We start from the raw sequence: 25230 nt of genomic DNA, 5'->3' as shown, positions 1-25230 counted from the left end.
CATGACGGCATAAACATTGAGATTAACCAGTGTCTTAGCTAGTTCAGTTTTGGGGTTACTTTGGGCTTACTCCAAATAGATAGTAGTAACTAATTTTTCCTTTTCTTCAGGTTATCAACACAGAATGGGAGTTATCACATCAGGAGACAAGTACTCTAAAACAGACTTCTCTAGAAAATGATTCAGAGAGCAAAGAAGGTACAATTTGAGAGACAGAGGTTTTAGACTAAAGTTTAGCATTCTTGGCTACTGCTTATTCTTGTGTGGCCCTTTTATAATATCGCTGCACATTCAATAACAATAGATGCTAAAAAGCAGGCATCTGTGTTTAACAAACTTCTGCAAAAGGGGAATGTCTTATGCTGCTTTATGAATAATAGCTTAGCCAGTTCTATTGTCACTGCATCTGAAGCACAACTTCAAACATGACAGAAATGCAGCATAGTTACAAAAATCTGTTGCCACTTTCATGTTGTAATCCATTTGCAGTTCCAACTTCTTAATACTCTGATTAATTTATTTTTCCGGTGAAAAAAGTTCACAGAGAGTGGAAGTTCGGGGTGGGGGAAATGAGTGTCTGTGGGGGGAAATCTCTCTAGTAAGGTATTTTTGAATATTCTGAAATGGACTATTTGTGCTTAATGTTTTTATATATCTAGAAGATCCTGAGCATGGACCAAGTGTTGATTGCCTTAGTGTCTCGCCACAAGCTTCATTAGGTAATCAGTCCAAAACAGTCCTGTGTGTTTTAATGTGTACATGTTTGAAGTGAGTTTGGTTTGGGAAAAGCAGTGCAAATTTTGCACTGAACATTTAATGACTGGCACCAGAGCCAGCACAATATCTAGGTATGGGCAGTATTGAAGTGCATCTAAATGTGCCCTTTTGCTCCATTCACGATGCTTATTTCTCTTCTGAGAAATGTAATGTGATAAAGGTCTCCTGAGCCTGTCCCAGGTCAGAATGTAGGTGGGGGATTGCATATTTGAATGCTCCTCCATGATGAATCCTTTCATATGAAAACCAACACATCTGGCAAAAACAGGCTAGCTTGTTATAAGTCTTGGCATCTGTAACATAGGGGAGTTTAGACCTGTAATTTCCCCCAGCTGTAGTCTGGAATAGTGCAGTCCTTCGAAGACAGTATCATACACTTAACCCCCTCCCTGCCCCGCAATAGTTTGGCCTTTAGGGTCCAGCAGTTGCCATGTACTATAAATTCTGTTGTTTATTTAAAACATTGACCTTTTTAGTTAGTGACGTGTGTTTGTTTTTATCTCTTATTTTAGCCAACTCGGAGAATGTAAATGCTTCAGGCACCACGCATAGCAAAGGTGACCGTGGATCTTTTTAAATATCCTGTTTTACTGCTTGAGTTTCCACATTTAGGACTTACGTGGAATAGAGCATAATAACAGTTTTCTTAGCTTCTTATACCAATTTAAGCAAATGTATCACCCTCTAACAAATTCATTTTTTGTTTTAATTTGAGAAAGTAATGATAGCAAATAAATAAGAATAAAAATGTGCACTCCACCACCGAGATCATTCCATTGTAACTATCCAGCCTCCCAAAATTTCAACACCTCTTGCGATGGTTTGACCCCTTTCTGTTCTAACAGTACAAATTCTACACACACTTTCAAACCTCTAACAATTTAAACAGTCTCAGATGCTTTTAATTTTCCCCGACTATATTTCTGGATCGCTGATATTCCCATACATTTCTTAAACATCTTGAATATCCTCTTGACCCTTTAATACTTCAGTATTTGAGGTATTAAGCTGGCATCAGTCTGGAGATCCTCACCTATAGGAGTGGTCTGCATCCTTATTTCTGTGAATGTGGATCTTATATTCAACAAACATGATTAACAATTTCAGCTCTGGGAACATAAGAAAAGATTTGCTGGATGGGGCCAAAGGCCTATGCAGTTCAGAATTCTTTTTCTCACAGTGCCAGACAGATGCCTCTTGGAATCCCCACAAGCAGAATATGAGGGCAGTCTCCTCTTGTTCCCTAGCAACATCCTGTCACTGATTCTGGAGGTAGTATGCAACCTTCATGACTAGTCACCGCCATGATTTTGTCTCATTTCCTTTTAATAAGAGCGTAAGAAAAACTATTGGTGTGGGGAAGGGTCCAGTCTTCCTCTTAGTACTGAGTAGATCACTCTTCCCGAGTACGTTTCCGAGCACAATTCAAAGTGCTGGTGTTGAGCTTTAAAGCCCTAAACGGCTTCGGCCCAGTATACCTGAAGGAGCGTCTCCACCCCCATCGTTCTGCCCGGACGCTGAGGTCCAGCGCCGAGGGCCTTCTGGCGGTTCCCTCATTGCGAGAAGCAAAGCTACAGGGAACCAGGCAGAGGGCCTTCTCGGTAGTGGCACCCGCCCGGTGGAACGCCCTCCCATCAGATGTCAAAGAGATAAACAACAACCTGACATTCAGAAGACATCTTAAGGCAGCCCTGTTCAGGGAAGTTTTTAACGTGTGATATTTTATTGTATTTTTGGTTTCTATGGAAGCCGCCCAGAGTGGCTGGGGAGGCCCAGCCAGATGGGCGGGGTATAAATAAGAAATAATAATAATAATAATAATAATAATAATAATAATAATAATAATAATAATAATAATTATATTGCTCTTAAGGTGTATCAACTGATTTAATGTCTGCTGGTTTAGATTTATGACCCGAAATTCTATTCTGAAACTTTGAGTTGAAGGGTGGAAGCTAAATGCATTAGAGAGAGGAAGATTTTGTTCTCTAGGTGCCTTGTTCTTTAAAAGCACACTTTCCCTAAGCAATTTTTTGGAGACGGCATACAAGTTATTAACTGGTTTCCTAATTTGTGCCTAGTGGCTTGATTCCCTCCCCATTCTGCCCCGGGGCATATAGTTTGTTCATACTTCTGTACCGTGTGTGTGTGTGTGTGTGTGTGTGTGTGTGTGTGTGTAAAAGTGTGTAAAATCTGACAATTTTGGTTAAATATCAAGGAGGTAAGCTTGTCAGTTGGACAACTTCTCTGAATTGCTATATCCTTTGCCCTTTGGTAGTTCACAGAAATGTATTTGTTTATACTGTAGCTAATATTTTAATGTTGAAAATAAGACATTTCATACTACACTGTACTGCTAATTTCTTTATTAATGAAACTGCTGTATTTCAGTTAAGGAAAATAAAGGGGGAAGCTTGCTGATACATCATGCTTTTGTGCAGATTGTTGTTAAGAACATTTGCATGCTCAAAAAATACAGATCATAACAAAATGTGTGTTTAACTTTCCAGAGGCCAGCTCAATGATAAAGAAGAAGCCAAATCAAGTAAGAAAGGGGGTAAGTGATTCGGTGCCATGTTTTCTTCTGTTAATGGTGTTGTAAATTAGTTTTCTCCATAGGATCTATGTTGAATTTTTGTACACTGCCATTTGTCTTTAGGTAAAAGGTATAAAACACCAAAATAAATTTTAAAACCCATAATAAATATTGGGACTCCTGCCCAAAAGAAGTACTGCATGCACGTAGTCCTCTTCTCAAAAGCTGATTATCCTTTTCATTAGCTACAGTGGTACCTCGGGTTAAGTACTTAATTTGTTCCGGAGGTCAGTTCTTAACCTGAGACTGTTCTTAACTTGAAACACCACTTGAGCTAATGGGGCCTCCTGCTGCCACCGCGTCGCTGGAGCACAATTTCTGTTTTCATCCTGAAGCAAAGTTCTTAACCCGAGGTACTATTTCTGGGTTAGCGGAGTTTGTAACCTGAAGCGTATGTAACCTGAGGTACCACTGTATTTGGCATGGAAGAGAGACTGGATCCAGCTCTCTAGTCCCCTTTTAAAGAGCTGACTTAACGAGCTTCCAGCTTTGTTTGTTTACTTAAAGGCTATACATATAGAGACCCAGCTGCGGATTCATACTCGGGCTCAGTTCTTCATGCATGTAGGAATATGTATGTTGAAGCATTGCATTGGAATAAAGGAGTGATCCATTTGCTGGAGGTATTTCTGCAGTTATATAGCACCCTAGATGACTTTTGTATCTTGGTAACAGAGTACATTTGTTCTATCTGTACAGTAGACCCTTGGGTTACATTACTCTCGAGTAACGTAAACTTCAGGTTGCAAAAGTGGCAAACCTGGAAGTATTTGTCTGGGTTTCGCCACTCGCACATGCGCAGAAGCGGCGCCTCTGGATATGGATTTTTTGGGGTGCGCGCGGATCCCGGAATGAATTAAATTCATATCCAGAGGGACCACTGTATTTTATGTAATTTGACCATGAGCGTACAAGGAGTAGTATTTGCCACAATTGGTAAGCATTGTGCTAACATTTCATAGTGCTGCATATTGTTGAAAAATCATGGTCTGGCCATCAGGAGTGTGCTATGGGATGGCATGCTCGCCTCTGTTGCTGGTTCAGAGCAAACTAGTTTTTGCCATGGTGGCGTCTGAACTAGCGAGACATATGGCGACTGCTAACTATAGTGTGCTTCTAAATCCCAGAATCTTTTTTCATGTTGTGGTTTGAAGGCAAAATACATTTAGATGTCAAAACTTGAGATTACCACAAACCAGGAAGTGCAGGAGAAATTGGGGTTTGGTTTGTCTGTGGGGTGCAAACTGGGTCTTGATTCAGCCGGCCATTGCCATTGTTGAAACTTTTTTCTTTTCTTGTTTACAATGTGATAGAACAAATGCACATGTAGTTTCTTTACCTACCTGTACAAACAGATGCCTTTGTTTAGTTTACTTTATTGGTCCGCTCCTCTCCTTCTATTCACTGACATTTCAGACTGTAAAATGACTTATATCTTTCTCGTTAAAGCTTGGAGCCAAGAAAGGTGGTTTGGGGGCACAGAAGATGAGCAGCAAGAGCTTTAATGAAATTGAGAAGCAAGCCCAAGCCGTAGATAAAATGAAAGAAGATATGCATGCTAGCAAAAGAACTGAGAAGGAAGAGCCGCTGTAAGTGTAGCTCACTTTGCATGTATAATATGTTTGCTTAGCAAATACGTAAGATGGATTTTTGTAGTTGTACTGAATGGTTCTTGATGCGGGGAATGCTTTAGACCAGGGGGTCAGCCAACTTTTTCAGCAGGGGGCTCATCCACTGTCCCTCAGGCCTTGTGAATGAATTCCTATGCCCCACAAATAACCCAGAGATGCATTTTAAATAAAAGGACCCATTCTACTCATGTAAAAACATGCTGATTCTTGAATTGTTCGCGGGCCGGATTTAGAAGGTGATTGGGCCAGATCCGGCCCCCAAGCCTTAGTTTGCCTACCCATGCTTTAGACGGCACCTGTTATGCTTCAAGAAGCACCTGTTTTCCTTTAGCCTGAAGCGTAGCTGATGGAGTTGAAAAGCAGTTTGAGCAAGCTGTGATAACAGGATGTTCTCAGACTTGTGATACTTTCCAGATGTCCTTGGACTCAAACTCCGACAGCCTCAGCCAGCAGGGGATGATGCCCATGGCATTCCAATAACGTGTGTCGTGCACAATGTGGACTAGCTCCCCCTTAGGCAATCCCCCCCTTTTATTTCAAAACATGTTATACTGCCTTCAAGACCGCTTACAGTCAATTTAAAATACAAAATATTTTTTTAAAAAAACATTTTAACAGGCGGCTAGAGAAATAGAATGCTAAAAAGCAGATGAGATTAAAACGCTAGTTAAAGCACCCAAGAAAATGATTATAACAGCTTCTGACAAATGTGAAATGCTTAATACTTAATTCAAAGTGTTGGTGCTGACCTTTAAAGCCCTAAACGGCCTTGGTCCAGTATATCTGAAGGAGCGTCTCCACCCCCATCGTTCTACCCGGACACTGAGGTCCAGCTCCGAGGGCCTTCTGGCGGTTCCCTCACTGCGAGAGGCCAAGCTACAGGGAACCAGGCAGAGGGCCTTCTCGGTAGTGGTGCCCGCCCTGTGGAACGCCCTCCCATCAGATGTCAAAGTGATAAACAACTACCTGACATTTAGAAGACATCTGAAGGCAGCCCTGTTCAGGGAAGTTTTTAATATGTGACATTTTAGTGTATTTTTCATCTTTGTTGGAAGCTGCCCAGAGTGGCTGGGGAGGCCCAGCCAGATGGGCGGGGTACAAATAATAAATTATTATTATTATTAACCAAAATCCTTCCTGGAAAGAAAGATCTTTACAGTGTAGCCAAATGCCATGGGAGAGATAGGATGGGTGGTGGGTCTCCTTTGGGAGGATATTCCAAAGCCTGGGCATAGCGACTGAAACACTACCCCTCGCCCCGTCAGCCCCAGCCCCAGGAGTTGTTGGGGGATCCAGGGGCTTCCATTGAAGAGCTTAAGGATGAAATTTGCATGCATCTTGTCAGTGGAAAAAGCTTGCAGGTTTCCAGGCAAATGGGTGCAGCGTTTTCGTTCTTGGCACCTTTAAAGTTGGGTTTTATTTAATAATTTATTTATTCCTAAGTAGCAAGGATGGGGGTGCAGGTGGCGCTGTGGTCTAAATCACAGAGCCTAGGGCTTGCCGATCGGAAGGTCGGTGGTTTGAATCCCTCAAAGGGGTGAGCGCCCGTCTCTCGGTCCCAGCGTCTGCCAACCTAGCAGTTCGAAAGCACGTCAAAGTGCAAGTAGATAAATAGGTACCGCTCTGGCGGGAAGGTAAATGGCGTTTCCGTGCGCTGCTCTGGTTTTGCCAGAAGTGGCTTAGTCACGTTGGCCACATGAGCTGGAAAAACTGTCCCTCGGCCTGTAAAGCGAGATGAGCGCCGCAGCCCCAGAGTCATTCGTGACTGGACTTAACTGTCAGGGGTCCTTTACCTTTGTAAGTAGCAAGGAGTGTCCATAAGATTCCGACAAATCCTAGGCTGAATTGTGCAATTTAGGGATATTCAGACGATGTTCAACACAAAGCAGACTGAACAGAAATGACTTGCTTGAAGTGAAAGCCTCCTGTTAAAATGCCCAGCTACTTTTCAGTTGGCCACTAGATGGCAGCATAAATGCGTTTTTAGGAGTTTCAAGCAATTATTATGGCTCTCTCAAACCAGCAATCTAGTTCATATTCCAGGATGAGCTTGTGGAAATCCCCATTCAGATGGAACTATTAGTTTGATCCCGCCCCTAGACTACATAGTTTACTTTAATGCAATATATCCCTGAATACTTTCCTTGCACCCCGCCCCCCGGTTATTTTCAGGGATAGTTTAAGGTGTTTGGGGAGAATAGCACATTCAAATACAATGCACCCAGCTTGTCCTTTTAAAATATACCTGCAAACATTTTGGCATTTCAACACATCTTAGTTAAAACTTTTATGAATACCTGTGCTGTCATTTCTTGACCTCTTAGGAGGTTATTCATGGGTCACACACACAAAAATTGCACCTTGTTTTGAAGACGCATATTGTTCTTACCTTCTTGATTTTGTTAATGCTGTCAGAGAGAGATAAAAGTAAGTGTGTTTTTTGTTTTGTAATTGGAAAGTCAAGTGCACGTTGGCTGAGCGAAAGCTTTTGCAACTTACTTGCATGGCTTCAGGATCAGAAGCTGTATTGCAAAAACTCCCGTGAATTTAATCCTATTAATATGTGTTCATTCATTCATTCATTATAATCATTTCAATTTCATTTCTTTATTTTCTCCTCTTAATTTTTATTCCCTTGCAAAGTATTTTTAAATAAGTATCTGACAATCTAAGTTACTACCTGGTGGTCATGTTATGTCCTGTAATTTTTCATTGGTTTCTGGGTTGTATTATTGCAGGAGATCAATTGAATGTACCAATGTAATCGAAGGGGAGCACAGGGACAACAGAGGGAAAATGTAGGGTGGAGATCCCCATTCCGGGAGGGGGATGCCTCTTGTACTTCTGAGGGTGGAAAGCTAGATGTACAACAGGCAGTTAAACATATATCCATCAATAAGATTTTTGAGTTAATTATCTCCCCCCACCCCCTTTTGTGTTGTGATTTGCATTGAATTTTCAGAGTGGTGAAGATACATTTTGAACTTAGGTTCCTGGGTGGTGCGTATATATACATGAAATTGCGTATAGTGGGAACACCATCTAAAAAGCCTGTAAACACCCTCTAAGTATTCATAAACCCACAAAAATCCACCAAACTCCACCACAGTCATTCCCTCCAAACCTCCTTTCTCAAAATCCAACTCTCCGCAGGCCTCAAAGGTCTGTGCAAAGGCTCCTGGGATTGCAAGCTTGGGATTTTCCCACTCTTTGGGAGCCATTTTTGCTGTTTTTGCAGTTTGAATTGATTTATTTAACTATTTCCTGGCACACTGTGTATATACACATGTGTGAGCCTAATATGCATAAGTGAAGGCCTGTACTTAACTGGCTCTGGTAGGCAATAACCCATGCTTTTGGATACACTGAAAAGCTTCAGCAAATGCCCGCTCTTCTGATCACGCTGCCCTGTCCTTTTTACCGGAGGATCACTTCCTTAGGTGGTCAGACTCAAACTCCACTGTTCTTGCCCAGCCAATGGCATTGTGCCTTTCTGTAAGCCTTTTGACTCCTTTTGCCTGACTGTACCACAGCTCCACAGATCATTTTTGGAAGGTCACCCGCCCCGTCTTAGAGCAGTGCTATACTTCTGACATGTTTGACTTGTGTATGTGTTCTTCAGTGAAAAAGCCTCTTCTGTTAGGAAAAGCTAGAAAAGGTTTTGGCTCAGTGTGTGCTTTTCCCCACACAATCCTCATATGACAGTTGCATGCAGTCCCACCTTAGGGGGCACTTTTGGTCACCTGCTATTACTGTTATCTGCATTGTTCCGTGGGTGGTGGGTGGAGATTCGGGTTTCCATTTGAAATACGTTGACTCTGCTCTGTTTTTAGGGTGTCATCATTACGACTGGCCTACAAAGATCTTGAAATTCAGATGAAAGATGAAAAAATAAATATGGCTGGTAAAAAGAAAAGTGAGGTAGAAAGACTTGGCATGGGATTTAACAGCAATAGAAGGTATGTATTGTTGTTTTTTTAATAAAATATATATTGCTCCTTCATTGCCATCACAGAGCAGGGTACCTAAAACAAAATAAATTATAACTACATTACTAAATGTTTACTTATTTAAATACGTATAGACAATTTCATAAAAATACAGCAAGGTAGTATAGAGCATACAAAAATACAACAACATCATCAATAAAAACTGCTTGGGAAAAGGAAGTTCATGTTTCAGAGGCAGGTCTGACTTCTGTCCATAGCTGTCAACTTACAGATTTGAAAATAAGGGACCAGCAGCCTGAAAAATAAGGGATCAGCAGCCAAAATAAGGGATTTTCCAAGCACAGGTATGTTCAACTTCTGAGCCCCTCCAAGCCAAAGGCAGAAAGCCCAGCCAGCAGCCAAACGAAGCCTCAAGCGGTGGTTCCCACAGCAAAGGGGATGCAGCAAGGAAAACCACTGTCACCTCTCCGCTGGGAAGCGCTGAGCAAAGGCGAGTACCCAGGCAATGCGGCTGATTTGATTGGCACAAGGCATGAAAGCTCCACCCCCCAGTCGTTCTTAGACTCCTTATTGGGTCAGCAACGCAGCCAAGCAACACAGTTGGAGCCTCCCTCCTCCCTGGCTGGCAGGGAGGGAGGGAGGGAGAGGAGCTGCTTCCTTTGAAACGCGGGAAATTTAAGGGACATCATCAATAAGGGACAGCAGCGGGACACGGCACTGGGATAAGGGACTTTCCCGCCAAATAAGGGACGGTTGACAGCTATGCTTTTGTCGTGTCCATTCAAGTTGACTCCCTGCTCCTCATCATTTGTTCAGCCCTTCAAGGAGTGTGTCCACAAGGAGCCATAGTTAATAGTTTACCATGAACACAGAAATTGCTCCCACTTTACTCCTATCCTGGGGTGAAAAGGAACAGTGAACTATTGGTTCCTGGCTTAGCATAAGGCTCACGCTGGGATCATGGTTCCTTTTCCTCAAATCACGATTTGTAAGCCATTTGTTTTGCTAAAAAAACCAAAAATATTACTGTGATCTTTCTTTTTTTCTTTGGTTCTTGATCTCTGTGTTTACAGTTTCCCTTTGTGAGGTTGCCTTTGGGCTTGTGATCCTTATAAGGGCTTTAATGGGAATAATGAAGGGGAAGGGGCAAAAGTTACTTGGAGGCTGAGGAAACCATGAAGGTTTTCCTTACTAATATCCTCTCAGTGTACTGAGTTCTATCAGATTTTAGTATGTGTAGTTTTTATTATTATGCATAATTTTAAATGCTTATATCAAGAGATCAAGGCTTGTATAAATATTATGAATTACATAATCTGTACTTCCACTCAGCATTACCACAAGGTTCCTGATGCTATTCCGCCAAGAATTTTCTCAAGGCAAATCATAGTTGGCAATCCTCAAACCTTTCTCTGCCCAGAGTCAAAATGAATGAAAAACGGGTGAATAGGGTAGGGAGAAGACTGTTACGAATTTTAAATTCCAGAGGGGTATCCATATAGTGTGCTGCAGAAAAACTCCAGTGCCTTGTAATACCTTGGCTAATTATTTGTTGTGGTATAAACATTGGCATGTATACTGCTAGCCTACTTTGTCAGATGCATGAAGGACACCATCAAATGAAGTGGGCTGTAGTCCATATTGTGAAGGCCTTTGGCTATGTCTGTCGTGTTGCCTTTTCTGCAGCAGACTAACTGACATGGCTTGAGGAAGGCACTGGAATTCAGCTTGTGAAGTGACAGACATCCATATAAACAGCAGGATTGATCCCTGAAAACTGATCCCATAATTAATCTCTGCTGCATTTGCTCGATGTCCTAGGCCCAGGGGTCAGCAAACTTTTTCAGCAGGGGGCCGGTCCACTGTCCCTCAGACCTTTTGGGGGCCAGACTATATTTTGAAAAAATAATAATGAACAAATTCCTATGCCCCACAAATAACCCAGAGATACATTTTAAATAAAAGCACACATTCTACTCATGTAAAAACACCAGGCAGGCCCCACAAATAACCCACAAATACATTTTAAATAAAAGGACACGTTCTACTTGCTGATTCCCGGACCATCCGTGGGCCGGATTTAGAAGGCGATTGGGCTGGATCCGACCCCGGGCCTTAGTTTTCCTACCCATGTTCTAGGTCCTTCAATACAAAGCTGTCTTTATGTTCTAATAAAGTTACTCATTGGAATAAGTGAGGGAGAAGCTTCAGCATTTCTAGTGACTGTCCTGGCCTCACTAGGATGTCTGGCATCAGTTTGAGACCCAGTGCTCTAGACAGAGCAGCATGAGATTGCAGAAAGATTTTTTCCCCTTAAAGCTACTTTAAAATCTTCTTGTCATGGCTGAGGAGATCTGAAATTTGATTTGTTGTATTAAGCTTGATTATTACATCAGGCCTTGGCCTATTATAATTAGATGTTTACTGAGAATCCAATTCATAAGATGGGCTTTGTCCTTTTAACTGAATTTCTCTTTGTCCGTTTATTGCTAACGCAGTCCTATCTTCTCTCCCATCCCAGTGGCATTTCCCATTCCGTAATTTCAGATATGCAGATCATAGAACAAGAAACACCTATAAATGCAAAACCAAGGAAAAAGTACAATAATAATGATGACGTCGACTCATATTTCTCATCCCCTAGTTCAAGGTAACACTTTCACTTACTTGGCTGGATTAAGATTAAAACATTTAGGCAGTGGCAGAATGTTTTGTATTTCCAGTTCAAACTCTTGAAAGCAGTTTCAGCAGATGCAATGTACTAATAATTTAGAAAATTGTAAGAGTGAAGGTCATGATCAGATGGGGATATGAGGGAAGATCGATGAAACACCTTGTTTTCATGTTGACTTTCGTATAGTTTTGGAGGATTTGAAACCCTGTTTATCTATGAGATACTCATATCCATAAATACCTTCCTTATTATTTTTTAACATTTCTGCAGGTGTTGGTTGTGTTCACATGACCAAATTCTGGTCTTAATAAGCCAAGGTGTTCATAAGTTTGTGGCACTTAAATGCAGCATCCTTTTCGAGTATAGGGAGAGAAACCAGGAAGCAGCAATTGAACTATGGTTTAAACCAGGCTTCCTCAAACACTGCCCTTCAGATGTTTTGAGACTACAACTCCCATCATCCCTGACCACTGGTCCTGCTAGCTAGGAATCATGGGAGTTGTAGGCCAAAAATATCTGGAGGGTTGAGTTTGAGGAAGCCTGGTTTAAACTTAGTTTCTGAATCCTGGCTAATTTGGTATGCATTAATCTGGCATCCACATTATTTATTTGTGGAACTCCTAAACCACCCATCAAAATAGATCCTAAGGTGGCTTGTAAACATTAACAAAATTATAAAACCTACAACAAACCAAGTAATGTTTCTGAAAACTATCACACACAGTAAAAGTATGAAACAGCTGTTCACACAAGCCCTAGGAGCTTGGGCAGTCCAGTTAAATTTCACCAAAGGCCTGGGTAAGTCAATGTGCCTTAACTTGGCTCCAGAAACCTAATAATGTAGCCACCAGACTCGCCTCCTTGGGGGGAGAATTCCTTTGTCAGGCATGACTACAGACATGACTATTCTGGGGCGCAACAAGGAGGGCCTCCCAGGGCCCAGGTTGGCTGGTAATGTGAAGCTATGGCTAAACATGAAGCACCTGCATGGAAGGAGAAGCCAGGAAGAAGCAAGGCGGCAGCATGAGAAGGCCTGGTGCTCATTCCTATCCTGATTTATTATGGCGTTAATTGGTCATGTGAACAGGTTAGTGGCTTGAATCAAAATGACCGCCGCTAGAATTCCACTTCCCCACACTTCACAGCCCCTTATGTTTCCTGAAGAGCTGGTGGTGGAAAATCACCCAATGCTTTCTAAGGAACAAAATGCATTGCCGTTGGACTGGAACTAGAGGAAAGCATCGCCTTCCCAAGGGCGCTTTCAGCTAAAGGCTCAGCTCTTGCTGCCCGCGAAGGCCAGGGGGACCCTCCAGAGCAATAGTCCAATAACATTCTCTTTTCCCACCCAGGTACTTTGAATCCTCCGAATTGAGAAGTAGCACTTTTTCTAACTGGGACGACAATTCTGATTCCTTCTGGAAGAAAGAGAGCGGCAGCAGAGACTTAGATACGATTCTGTCTTCGAAAACTTCAAGCTACTTAGAGAGGTACCGAAAGGAAACCTTCATGTGAATAAACCTTCAACTAGGGATGAACTGATAATAATCTTACTAATTTTCAATTACAATCCAATAATAGCCATGTTATAACAATACCAAATTATAATACAATTACTAATACTGATCATTCAAATACTGAATTATATAATTTAGGTGGCCCCCCCATGCCAGATTTGATGAACCTTATCAGTTCCTTGGCAAGTTTGCAGATTCCCTCCGTTCGGCTCAAGATAAATGAGCAATTATACTTCCAGTTAAATTCCAAGTCCTTTTTGCATTAATCAGTTCAGTCCGTAGATAATAAAGTCCAAATTAAGCTCTGATTAACAGGAGAACCTCTGCTTCTTAATGGCAGCATAGGTGAGTTACCGGCAGCCAAGTGCTTTTGCACTCAGCGTCTCCCTGCTTCCAGCATCCCATGCCGGAGCGAGAGCCAGGTAAAAACTGTGAGTGAAGCCTGTCCCTCCCTGTCCCTGGGGGTAACTTGCAAGGATAATTACCCTCAATCATCATTGTTTTTTCTTTGCCAACAATCTCCTGCTGTCGTGGGCGCTGCCTCCATTAAGGCAGACCGGAACCAGAAGCCTCAACTAGGGATGATCAGATCAGTTTGCTTCCAGCCTCTGTCCATTTCAAATGTGTTTAGATGTCTGTTCCATCCTGTTTTTGCAACAGTCTGCTCATTTTTAAAAAATGGATATGAAAAAGTCATATTTAAATTCATATTTTAAAATTACAGTTGTATTTTCTCTCAGCATATGCTTTTCTAATTTATTCTAAAACTTGAGTTTTAAAAAATGCATTTTACATCTGGGAAAGCTCAGTCAGTAAAGTGTGAGACTCTTAATATCAGGGTTGTGGGTTCGAGTTCCACGCTGGGCAAAGAGATTCCTTCCTTGCAGGGGGTTGGACTAAATGACCCTCATTGTCCCTTCCATTATTCTACATTTTCCAGACAAGAATTACATGTCAAATTTGGAGAAATTCTAAATCCGAAGGATAATTATGTTCTGGTCTGGTCCATGTATTAATTTAGGAGTTGTGAATTAGGTCAGTTTATTTAAAAATGCAAACCAAATAAAATTCTCCTGCCATTTAACCACTGAGGCAAAACAGGTAGTCTAAGCCTGCTCACTTGTATCTAAGATATTCAGGTGGGAAATTCTATGAGTAGGCAAATACTGAATATTGAGTACAGCGATCTGCTTGTGGCTATGTTAAAACCTTTATTTCTATGCACAGGCTGCATTAACATATAATATAGCAATATTACTGACTAGCATTTGCTACTCCTGTTATCTTTGGTCTCTCTATGTGTTATGAGCTCATGAGAAATTCATTGACAAAGCAGCTAAATAGGTGAAAACCTCTAAAAGTATTCTCATAAAGAAATAGCCAGCAAAATTGTATATAAAATCCAGAACAGGAGGGGATTTTGTAAAAAATATAAACAACAACCATCATGTCCTAGGTTTTAAAAGGTAGAATGTTAAATTTTAGACTAAGGATTCTTGCTTAATACTCTAGGGATCATGGGCTTTGCTGTGGTTTCTGTATGTGAAGAGAGGTTTTCCAAATCTATCAGTCTGTGTCTTAATGGTGGTTAAAGTTGCAGTTAAGCAGTGCATTTTCAATCTTCTCCATTTATTGATATCAATATATAATGGAAGAAGGAGGAACATCAGGGAAGTGTGATCCTTAAATTTTTGATGTTTGTAGATAAAAGTGATACACAAGGAACCCAGCAGACTTCTTGTGAAAACCGATTTTTTTTACTAATGTTTGTGTACATAAAATGATTGGGTTGCTAACATAGCTGGGATAATTCATGTCTTTTATGTGCATCCTGTTCCACCTGGATTATAATACATTAAATATTTATAAAATCTAACCAGTTGAAATAAACTAGGTGACACTGTTCAATTTTTAAAATGAAGTTTTTATTTATTTTCAAATTATGTTAAGATACATTTGAGAAAAAAATTGTTCCAACAGTAAACAACAAACAAATTTGTGTCATGCTGGATAATAAAGTTTCATTTGATTACTCTAGGAAGTCTTGGTATATTTTTTGAATGGGTATTGGGTAGTTTCGTACCAGGGTCTGAACAATTCATGCATTCAGTAAATATTTGCCATGTATTATAAAATGAAAGTGCCCCTAGGTGCTCTGACCTGACATGTCAGTTTCTCCGCCAGTGCTGTTGACTACACTCTGGCATGCCAAGAAGTGATGCTAAGACCAGACCTAGTTCCCCAGCATCATAATGTACAGTTTCTGGAATTACCGCCATTGCCGTACCAAAATTCTCCAGCAAAACGATATTGCATACTTCTGCTTGACTTCATTATTGCTATTTATGTATTAAGCTTTTCAATTAACTTTTAGCAATAGGTTTCTGAAAGTTCTACTTAATCTTACTCTGGTTATAAATTTTCTACTTTATTTACCAGTAAATACCAGTACGTGGATGTGTTTATATGTAGGGTTTTGTTTTGAGATCCACCCCCCCCCATGCAGATGGAAGCCACAGTTGTTAAAATCGCTGCTCTAATGAAATAGCTAAAACTACAAAAAGTATAAATCTATTAACACTATCAAGTTGATAAGCAATATCCTCTCAGATATAACCATGTGGAACAATGTTCTTTTAGGCCTTCGTCTCGTCGTAAAGCCGAGTTTGAACCTCCTGCAAGCACAGATGAAGCCCAGAAGAAATTTGGCAACGTAAAAGCTATTTCATCAGATATGTACTTTGGAAAGCAAGAGCATGCTGACGTAAGTGCAAATTAAATTGCGCTAATTGCAAAACCTGTATGCAATTGATAATTGGAAACATCACATTGCTAGATGCAAAATTTTCTTGTAGAAATAGTTGTGATTTGAGAGAAATCAGAGTGATGATGTTCTCCTCCCTCAAAAAAATTTGAAACTTTCAAACCAGTTTAGAAAAGTGCATCTATTTGGATTTTCTCCTAGTAACCTATACTTTGAGTGAATTAAGAACTGGAGTTAATAAACTACTGGCTTTACCAGGATATTCAGCTTCATAGCAACAGCTGAAATAATCTCACCTAGGTGTGAAACATGTGTAAGTTTATTATCATTGTTGAAATCTTCTTAACTCTTTTGCAGTATGAAGCTAGAGTTCGGTTAGAGAGACTTTCAGGAAACTCTGCTATAAGTTCAGCCGATTTGTTTGAAGAACAGAAGAAACAACCATCAGGTGGGAAAGGAAAATGATGAACATTTTTGCTGTTTTGAATTGTGTACAGTATCCTGTTGATCAGCATACTGTCAGTGTTGTTTTAGTTATGGAACTTACTGCTATCCTCGTACATCCTGGAAAATAAGTCCTTGGTCGAATATACTTCATGAGCAATCCTAATATTGGCCTGTTTATATATTTTGAGACCTGTTTTTTGCTCCTGTCCTGAGCAGGCGCCCCTGCTTTCTCACCTAACAGCAGCCCCTGCTACTGTTAACGGCACCTGTTTCTTGAAGTCAATATAGTTCACTACTATCTAAACAAATGGGTTGTGTTGAATACATGAAATTAAAACCAGCAAGTTCTTGGGTGGGATTTAATACTATGGAGGCCTTCCTTTTTAACTCGGAATGCCCTGCCTGTAATTCTGTATCCAGTATTGGGGAGATCCTAGCTGTACAGTGGTGCCTCGCAAGACGAAAAGAATCCGTTCTGTGATTCTCTTCGTCTAGCCGTTTTTTCGTCTTGCGAAGCAAGCCCATTGACGGATTAGCGCTATTAGCGGCTTTTAGCGGCTTATCTGCTGATCGGATCAGCTGATAAGCGGCTTAGCGGCTTAGAAAAAGGGGGGGGGAACCCGCAGGAAGCAAGCCCATAGGAAATTCGTTTTGCGAAGCACCTCCAAAACGGAAAACCCTTTCGTCTAGCGGGTTTTCCGTCTTGCGAGGCACCACTGTACTGTGTTTTAGATCTACTTGCATGGTCAGTCAAAGAAGTCCCTTGGTACTGGTTGTTGAGACTTGCAGGTGAGGAGAGGGCCGTTACACTTGGAGACTTCCCAGGGATATCTTGTTGTCCACTGTCGGACTGGAACAGCGGACCTTGTTTTAATCCCACAGTGCTCTTTCAGGCTGCATTTGGGGCTCTGTTAATTGGTCCTTAGTAAAATACCAAAATGGATCAAGCTAGCCTCAAAAATAATTGTGTCTGTTTTACTGCTTGCCTTATGTGTGAAGGGAACAGTTCAAATGCTGACTGGAAATAATATATACAGTGGTACCTCGGGTTAAGAACTTAATTCGTTCCGGAGGTCTGTTCTTAACCTGAAACTGTTCTTAACCTGAAGCACCACTTTAGCTAATGGGGCCTCCCACTGCCGCCACGCCGCTGTTGCGTGATTTCTGTTCTCAACCTGAAGCAAAGTTCTTAAGCTGAGGTAATATTTCTGGGTTAGTGGAGTCTGTAACCTGAAGCGTATGTAACCCAAGGTACCACTGTAATGTGTGTGTGTATATGCTTAAGTTACTAGGGTTTTGTCTGAAAGGTAATCATTTCATTTGAAACAAGCCAGTTTCAACCCATGGGTGATGAACCTCACTTCTTCCAACAACCATAGTCAAGATTAACCACACTTCTGGGTTCAGGTGCAGTTCTAAACTGCCGTTAATAAAAAATGGAAGTGAAAGCTGCCAGTCTTCTCAATTTCAAAGTGCCGTTAATCAGTGAAAGCTGCCAATCTCCTCACAGCTACACTGGAAGAAGTGAGGGGAGAGTAGGAGCACCTGAGTGTAAGATTCACCTAGGATCATTCCCATTAAATATTGATTTTTATTGTATCATCATGTCCAGATGCAACCAGTGACTTTAGTACTGTAATTGATCCTTATGGGGTTGAATTTTAGAACCTCATGTTACTATGGGCTGGAGCCTGATTCCCCCCACTGGTGGAGGAAGAGGAGTGGGGGGGGAGTGCACCGCCCCCGGCCGCGTGATCCCAGCAGGGTGCTATTGCGGCTGCCCCCCCGCCCGTACTGGGTGCCCCGCCCCTGCGGGTGGCATGTCCCGCCCCAGGACACGTGTCAGCCATGCCCCCACCTGCTCTCCGCCACTGCCTCCACCCCAGTTCTCTGTTTCTCATAGAGTTTGTGTTTTATGTATTGAAAGGTATTCCTATCAAAGCACACCAAAAAAGATATTAAAAAGTTAATATTTAATGAAAACTTTCTATCCGATTATCACCACAGTGGCTCTTACAGCTAAAGGACTTTGTTGTGCCTTTCAAAAAGGGTCTTCTTTGGGTTTACAGCTAAAAAAGCTAGAAGCAAGACCTTTGTATGCACTGTGTTCAGGTCCACAGTCCTATATAAATCCTTTTAGATACCAATGATTGTCATGAAACTTGATTATAGTAGGTTGATAGGGTCTAATTCTCTTTGTGCATATCTGCAGCAGGAAGCTTGCAACTGGATAATCTAAAGTGCCTGCTATTTAATACTGGAGAGCCATTAGAGACTGGTAACATGACACGCACTACGTGCTGAAACTCAGCAGGGAGGTTAACTGCTGTCTTGTAGCAGTTCACGACAAGAGAAAATGAATAATTTTAAAAACACAATATAATGAAACCTAGACAACTTTACAAACAGTGATTGATCCATAGTGTTTTACGATTAACAGAATTTTCAACTGTATATGTTCTTTACGAAATTTCCCAGTACCTTTTACACAAAACATGATCACATCAAGTTTAGATATTTGAAATCTTTAATGTTATGAAAGTGTACCAGTTTTTCCTATACAATTTATCAAGTGGAGGCTATTTAGGTACCAGCATTTGAGTTTTGTAAGCCTAAAGATTTATTCATTATTCGACTTTGTAGAATGCAACTCTCACGGTAGATCAAAGGGGGAAACTAATCCACTGGCCGCATCTGCCTTGTTGAGTCACACAGGAAGAGGCCCGCCAACGGCCCCCACAGCATTCGGGATCTCTAGAGAGCAGATGAGGTGCTTTATCTCTAGATCAGGAGATAAAATTCTTCTACTTTTAGGGGTCTTCTTGAATTCCACTTCAGAGATTCTCTCAAAAGAGCAGGCAGAAGAATAATTTATCTTTTAGCCTAGCTCTAAGCACTGCAGCGCTAAGGTTGGAGCCCAATCTGTCTGCCTGCAAGCAAAAGGCAGGATTTTCACCCATCTAATAGCTGGAATGGGAATGGCTAGAAATATTGATCGTGTGTGTGAGAGAGTGCCTGCTATGTGCCTCTGTGTATGCATGTGGGTGAGCATGCATATACTTTGGCCACACTTGCTGCTGGCATGTGGCCATGTGACTATCATTGTGACTGAGAAAGGCTAGCCCCCCCCCCTTGCCTTCAATCCCCCTCTTCATTTTGATGCTTGAAAATGGATGTGTGGCGTGTTTGAGAAGGGGTAGTACCTCTGGTTGGGGTCATGTTGTGCTCCTTCTGCAGTAGCTTCCCCAATTTTGGTCCCTCCCTACCCTGCACTCAGCTCTCTCCTGTGGCTCCTAGAAGCTGTCAGCAGGCAAGAGCAGCCACAACCCGGGAGACGGTTCTGACTGGCCAGCTAAAGCAGGTGAGGGGAGCCGATGGGTCTCAAACCCTCAGTCAGTAAAGGACTTCCTCTGCATGTGAAGACAGATGGAGCGGATGAGACCAACAGTGGGTACAGCTGTCAAGAAGGCAGTTTTTGTATGTGCTGTAGAGGGAAGTGAGAGGCAAGGTAGTTCCTCTAGAAGGAAAACTCTGATCCTAAACTGCTGCCTTACAGAACATCTTCGAATGGAGAAGAAATGGCTAAGGAGTAAACTTTCCCCAGCAATTCTTGCAGCCAGGCTGGTGCCACATTGTATTGCTGCCCTTTCCTTTGGACCACATCAGCCAGGCAGCCCTGGACATCCAAACACGCTGCTCAAACTTGGGCCCCAGGGAGGTCACTTCAGTGCTGCCAGTGCAGCCACTTAAATTCACAAGTGGAGGACCCTCTGTGGTCTCTTGAGACAGACAGATGCAAAAAATAAAATAAAAAATCCTCTGCTCTTTCCCCCAGTCTCACTGGAACTTATTTTCCTATAAATCAAAGAGGGGACTTCCTGCTAAATTATTTTTATGTGCAATGTTCAGGTTCAGAATTGTACTTTCTCTTAAGTAACTTTTTAAATAGCATCTTTGTTTCTTAAAATGAAGCTCAGGAATTCCCCCAAAATATTAACATTGCAGTGCAAAACCAGCTTTTTACTATCTAATGGTAAAACTACAGAAGTCATTGATAGTAAACCCAAACTACTGTTTGGTATTTTGGTACATTAAAGATAGATAGATGAGTTCACCAACATACTTACACATTTTTGCTGAGCGTCCTTTCCAGGTTATCGGGCATCTCCAAAACTGCTTAAGAAGAAGGGGTAACGGACAAGCTTAGAACAATGTTTCTGAATTTTGAGTCCTGTTCAGTGGCGTAGCGTGGGTTGTCAGCACCCGGGGCAAGGCAAGTAATTTGCGCCCCCTAACCCGTGGATTTGTGCCCCCTAACCCGTGGATTTGCACCCCCTAACCCTAACCCCAGATGTTGCACCCGGTGCGGCCGGCCCCCCCTGCACCCCCCACGCTACGCCACTGGTCCTGTTCAGATTGTAAATATTGGAACCACTTTGGAGCATGTTTTGCCATGCAACTCTTAATGTTTGTCACAGCCATAAACCTTCTTTCTAAACAAACACAACTATGCACCCTAGTCTTTTGGTTCCATAGATTTTAGATAGTTGTTTTAATCACGTTGAAATGATTTGTCTGATAAAATTAACTGAGGAGACCTGAACTCACCTTTTTTTTTGGCATAACCACTAAATTTATTTCTCACTCTATTCTTAGGCAGTTACAATATTTCACATGTCTTGCCCACTGCTCCTGATATGGCTCAGTTTAAACAAGGGGTGAAATCTGTGGCTGGAAGGCTTTCTGTCCTGGCAAATGGAGTCATGACTTCTATACAGGTTAGTAAACTTACACAAAAGGGACATTTTCATATTTGAAATCAGGTTTTATATAGTTTTCTGTCGGTAGCAGACTTACCTGTATGTGAGACGCTGGAGCGTGCTTCTTGTGTAAACTCTGATGGTTTTATTCTGTCACTTCCATAACAAGGCTGGATCCCTTTAGGTAAAACAATTTGTGTAGATCTATTCATGGAACATACAGTTGGCCATATTTTAAGTGTTTTCACAATGGAGTTGGGGGGGAGGAGTAAATTTCAGTCCATTTATTTTCGTAGTTGTATGTTTTATGTAAGACATATGTAAGACATATGTATGTTTTATGTAAGACATATACTTTCTTATGAATATTTTATTTACATCACTTAGGGGTTTGATTAAGCAGTATATAAGTCTTGTTACATGAATAAAGTACAGCTGTTACACTACTGCATTTTTTTTTACAAGGGGTGGGGAGTTTTTGCACCCTGTTAATCATTGTAGGAGGTGGGGATTATTTGTTTGCTGCTGTTCTTAATTTTATTATGTATTTTGTGGTTTTTCTATTGTATTTTTATATTGTGAACTGCCCAGAGATCTACGGATGAAGGGTGGTATACAAATTTAATAAATAAGTGGACAAAATAAATAAAAATAAAATATAGATGCAGACTTTAACAATTCAGATCTATTAAGGTCCAGAAGACTTCTGCCAGTAGGAATGTAAGTTGACCCCATAAATGCAGAGTTCCATGTCCACAGGGAGATTTTTCTACAGCAAGCAACTGGGAAGTCCCATTCTTTTCCTTCTCAAGCTTGCTTCTCTGGCTTATCACCAGTATCAGGAGCTAATGTTCTAGAAGATGACATAAATCAGCAGTTCTTTAAAAACAAGCTGAATCTTAATTTTCAAAATCCATTATATGGGCCATTTGTTAAACACTAAATTATAAAATAAATGGGTAGAGATTTCGAATTGCGATGTTTCAGATTATAATAGTGCATGCAACTTGTATTTTTCCTTCCTTGTAAGAGAGAGCACCTGTTCATTTCTTTTCATTTCCTTCTCTTTTAGGATCGTTACGGTTCTTAACCATTTGTATTCAACTGAACTTGGATACACAGAAGAAGAGCTTTTTAAAAACAAAGAAACACCACACCTGCCATTGATAATAGTGCAAATCTTAAATGAAGGCTGTAGAATATTTTGTTTTAATTGATTTCACACCTGTATGTTTTTACCATGTGTCCTCTCTGGTTCCTAGCCACCTTTCATTTAACCTAGTGACTTGTTATTACTTCTGCTTTCATTCTATTAGTGTCGTCTCTTCTGCTGTTTGTGGCTTTTTGGTGCTATGAATAGCTTCCCCACCGTCACTGCCGAGAATCTGGTTCTGAAGCCAGACAGGAAAGGCAAAGCATTCAGTTATGTCTTAACGCAGAATTAGTTATAGACAAGCAATGAGATTATTTTCATAATATATGCTTGTCACCTTACAGAAAAAGTTGTCTGTGATAGCTCACTGGCTGTAACCTCAAGTTAACTCTTTTTCTTAGCCCCTTCCACACGTGGCGATACTGGAGTGGCCATGAAACTGGTCCCTTTCCTATTCAGTCGGTGGGTAGAAAGTTGTATCTGGACAGAGCGATTCCTCAGGTAATCGAAGGTGGGATTTTCCCTACCAAAATATTTACACTACTACATGCATTCCAAAGTCTGAAGTAAGGGAGACCTAAGGGATTTGGGGCATTACTTTCCAGGGCTGCAAGGAGGAGTGGATTGTTGTACAATCCTAAGGAATGTTGCTGATCTTGCGGCACTTCGAAATAAGAAGTGTGTGTTGTGTGCATCATCCCAACAGACCCATAGAAGAGGCCACAATTCAACACAGAGTTAAGAATGGGTTGAGTGCTTGTTGGATTGTATCCGGTATGTCTTGATAGTTTAAAACTAGTACTGATGAACGTCTCAAAATGGAAGCTAATTGCTATGCTCTAGTTGGAAAATGAAGTAGTATTTGAAGCATTATTTTTTCCCCATGTAAACAGGCTTGCCTAGAGCAGAGAATTTGTCACTTGTTAGACTGTCATTTTCCCCAACCAGCATTGCCAGCCGGAGGATTGGAGTTGTAGACCAAAACATCTGACGGGCCCTAGGTTCCCTATACCAACCTGTCCTGTGTTAAAGGACCTTGCTTTTGTGTGTTGACGGTCTGTTTATTCATAACAGTTAAGTTTTCTTTTGAATTTCAATTTAGGCTCCTTAAGTGCTTTTAAACAATCAATATGATGTATAAAATTAAGACTAAAGTGTTTCTATCTGTACAAGTAAATGCACACAAATAGATATATTATACAGAGAGAGAATCTACTTATGAAACTTGCAGGACCAAACAGTCTCCTCTTAGGCTGTTTAAATTTCTTAGTGCTGTTAACTTCTGTAAGAATTTTAACACCATCTTGGGATTTAAGAACAAAATACTGAATATGTGCATAAATGTATAAAGAGTGGCTGTGTTTTAGACAGCCTGGAAGCATAATTCCTAAAAATAAACTGAATTGGAAACTTGGTGGCCTGAAAGATCACCAAAAAACCCTACATTGTATCAGTTCTGTATTTCCCCCCCCTTGAACAGCTGCCCTTTGAACAGCTGCTCAATAAATTTAGAAATAAATTGTAATCTTTCATGTGAAGCTTTGTTTTCTGTTGCCTGATTGAATTTCATGTTGTGTGGATTATCATGAATTTTGATTCCTATCTGTCAGGAATGCAGTGTGTGTGCATGTGTGAGAGATTGCAAGACCACCTCTGGACCGGCCACCTTTTCGGGAGGGACTAGCTGGAAGTGATATCAGTTCAAAGCCATTTATATCTATTTTATCTTCTTCCCATGTTTCTTGCAAAAGGATTATCTGAAAAGAGTTTATATAGGACAGAAATTCGGGATCTAATCTTTTCCTTTTCCAGCCCGCAATATTCCAACTTAGGACTGCTAGCTGGGGACTTCTGTGTTGTTCTTTTAACAGTCAAAGCGAAGGAGGGGCAGACTCAATGTGTGTGTGAGAGAGAGTCACGCTTCTTCAGGGTTCAGCCTTTATGAAAACAAAAACACACCAGCAGACAGATGGACTCTGAAAATAGAGGGGGCTAGTTCTGAAGGACCAGGAGACTTCTTGTTTAAAGCATAACGACAGAATATGGGATCAACAGGAAGCCATTTCCAACAGCTCAGCATGACATGAACCAGCAAGATGCATTATTTACTTATAAACAAGAACTGTCTTCTCCTAGGAGTTACCTGTTCATTGCAGGGAACCACTTGTCAAGAACCTCATGTTCCCTGCAGATTGTGATTAACTCATTTTTGTGTGTTTATTTTGACCCAAGCATTAATTGTTGTGACTCGGATCCTAAGATACATTTATGGAAGTTCACAGAAGGAAAGGGTTGCATCCAACACTCTTGTGTGCTGTGGAACTTCTTCCTGTCCTCTCACCAGGTGTCCCCAAAATCTGCTCTTTTGGTCCCCCCAACCCTTGAGCAAGAGGGAAAGAGGAGGAAGCAGCCAACTTTTCCTATCCTGACCTGCCCCCCCCCCCCTGTGCTTCCTTCTGGCACAGGGCAGAAAGCAAGCTGGTGGCCCTTTTTCTGGTTAAAGCTGGGGTGGAGAACCTGTGGCCATCCAGGTGTGGTTTTTTTTTTGGGGGGGGGGGACTCCCATCGACCACATCTAACATGGCCTGTTGTCAGGAATACATGGAGGGCCACAGATTCCTCATTCCTGGCCAGAATGATCACAAGCAGAGATGATAACATTAACCCTGTGGATCCTTGGGAAATGGAGTACAGTGGTGCCTCGCAAGACGAAAAGAATCCGTTCTGAGAGTCTCTTCCTCTAGCAGATTCTTCGTCTTGCAAAGCAAGCCCATTGACAGATTAGCGGATTAGCGCTATTAGCGGCTTTTAGCGGATAAGTGGCTTAGCGGCTTAGAAAAGGGGGGAAAGAAAAAAAAACCCGCAGGAACTCGCAAGACATTTTTGTCTTGCGAAGCAAGCCCATAGGAGATTCGTTTTGCGAAGCACCTCCAAAACGGAAAACTCTTTCGTCTAGCGAGTTTT

General features: G+C 41.4%; 1 protein-coding gene and 1 long non-coding RNA gene across 9 annotated transcripts in view; both read left to right on the top strand.

Annotated features, from left to right (window-relative positions):
- The window catches only part of ARFGAP3 (ARF GTPase activating protein 3), a 34547-nt gene extending 10743 nt beyond the window's left edge, over window positions 1-23804 (top strand). For 2 of the 8 annotated variants that reach the window (XM_081191732.1, XM_081191726.1), the window contains 12 exons: window positions 111-198; window positions 663-719; window positions 1290-1334; window positions 3288-3334; window positions 4823-4962; window positions 8838-8963; window positions 11476-11604; window positions 12978-13115; window positions 15783-15906; window positions 16264-16354; window positions 21010-21131; window positions 22186-23804. In XM_081191732.1, coding sequence (XP_081047858.1) covers window positions 111-198; window positions 663-719; window positions 1290-1334; window positions 3288-3334; window positions 4823-4962; window positions 8838-8963; window positions 11476-11604; window positions 12978-13115; window positions 15783-15906; window positions 16264-16354; window positions 21010-21131; window positions 22186-22203 — 1125 coding nt within the window. In that variant the 3' untranslated portion in view covers window positions 22204-23804. Of the gene's footprint in view, window positions 1-110; window positions 199-659; window positions 720-1289; window positions 1335-3287; window positions 3335-4822; window positions 4963-8837; window positions 8964-11475; window positions 11605-12977; window positions 13116-15782; window positions 15907-16263; window positions 16355-21009; window positions 21132-22185 lie in introns of all 8 variants that reach the window. The other 6 variants (XM_081191731.1, XM_081191725.1, XM_081191727.1 and 3 more) reach the window with 5 other exon arrangements.
- Window positions 1341-2969, top strand: LOC308585839. Its single transcript, XR_014007616.1, has 2 exons — window positions 1341-2129; window positions 2651-2969. It is a non-coding gene; the product is annotated as an uncharacterized lncRNA (long non-coding RNA).
- Window positions 23805-25230: the final 1426 nt, after the last annotated feature.

This window comes from Podarcis bocagei (genome assembly GCF_964188305.1).
Source record: "Podarcis bocagei genome assembly, chromosome: 4".
In the NCBI taxonomy this organism is placed as follows: domain Eukaryota; kingdom Metazoa; phylum Chordata; class Lepidosauria; order Squamata; family Lacertidae; genus Podarcis; species Podarcis bocagei.
This window is presented reverse-complemented; position numbering and strand designations above follow the sequence as displayed.